General features: G+C 45.8%; 1 protein-coding gene across 1 annotated transcript in view; it reads right to left on the bottom strand.

The window, feature by feature from the left end:
* ARHGAP6 (Rho GTPase activating protein 6) overlaps positions 1 to 291 on the bottom strand; it is a 95,885-nt gene extending 95,594 nt beyond the window's left edge. The window contains exon 1 of the mRNA XM_015563958.1: positions 137 to 291. Within this exon, the coding sequence (XP_015419444.1) occupies positions 137 to 275 (139 nt within the window). The 5' untranslated portion in view covers positions 276 to 291. The remainder of the gene's footprint in view (positions 1 to 136) is intronic.
* Between the last annotated feature and the right edge of the window lie 690 nt (positions 292 to 981).

Here is a 981-nt window from a genome sequence, read left to right as displayed (position 1 = left end):
AATGCCAGCCAAGGACAAAGAAGCTGCAGTTTCCTTCCTGTGTGACAGCAGCTGGGAGCTGACCGCACGCTGTGGCTCTGGCCGAGCGGATGTCGGACTCGCAGTGTCCCGGATGGAAGAACAGACAGGGCCTTACCTTTGGGGATGGTGATCTGACAGCTCAGGTCACAGTCCTGCTGCAACTGATAAAAAGCGACTTCCTGCAACCTGGCTCGCTCCAGCTCCGAGAGGCTCTGGATGGGAACTGACCGCAGCCGAACGCTGCGGCCCGACATGCTGTTCCAGGTGAAGTCACCCTGCAGGCCCAGAGGAGAAACAGCAAGGGTTACACAGGCCGCCTACATCTCACAGGTTTTACTTATTTATCTTATTTTGTAAATAGATTAGCACAGCAGGAGTGCACACGCGGCGCCAGCACCGTTATCATCAGAACAGGGAGATATGGAAGTCATGCATTTGGATCATATAATTAAATGTTCCGCAGAAGACGCGCGGAAAAAATTAATAGGTTTTTAAAAATTCACTCACTATGAAGAAAAGATTCAAAAGGCCAAGTGCACTTATCGGGTTAATAAAGCATTTTACTTTATTTTTTAAAAAAATCTTTATTGTTGAAAGTATTACATATGTCCCCTTATTTCCTCTCTTGTATTGGATCACATGGAAACTTTTTGGTTTTGTATCTCAATAACAGGAAAAACTGCTGCTAATTGCCATCATGTCCACTAAGATATACAGCAGTGGTTCTCAACCTTCTGGCCCTTTAAATACAGTTCCTCATGTTGTGACCCAATCATAAAATTATTTTCGTTGCGACTTCATAACTGTCATGTTGCTACTGTTAGGAATTGTCATGTAAAAATCTGCTATGCAGGATGGTCTTAGGTGACCCCTGTGAAAGGGTCATTCAACTGCCAAAGGGGTCGCGACCCACAGGTTGAGAAGCGCTGATATAGAGGGGTCACTATGTACCGGTAGCCT

The sequence above is a fragment of the Myotis davidii genome, unplaced genomic scaffold, assembly GCF_000327345.1.
Source record: "Myotis davidii unplaced genomic scaffold, ASM32734v1 scaffold1277, whole genome shotgun sequence".
Classification (NCBI taxonomy): domain Eukaryota; kingdom Metazoa; phylum Chordata; class Mammalia; order Chiroptera; family Vespertilionidae; genus Myotis; species Myotis davidii.
The sequence above is the reverse complement of the archived record's forward strand: the minus strand, read 5'-3'. Positions and strand labels throughout refer to the sequence as shown.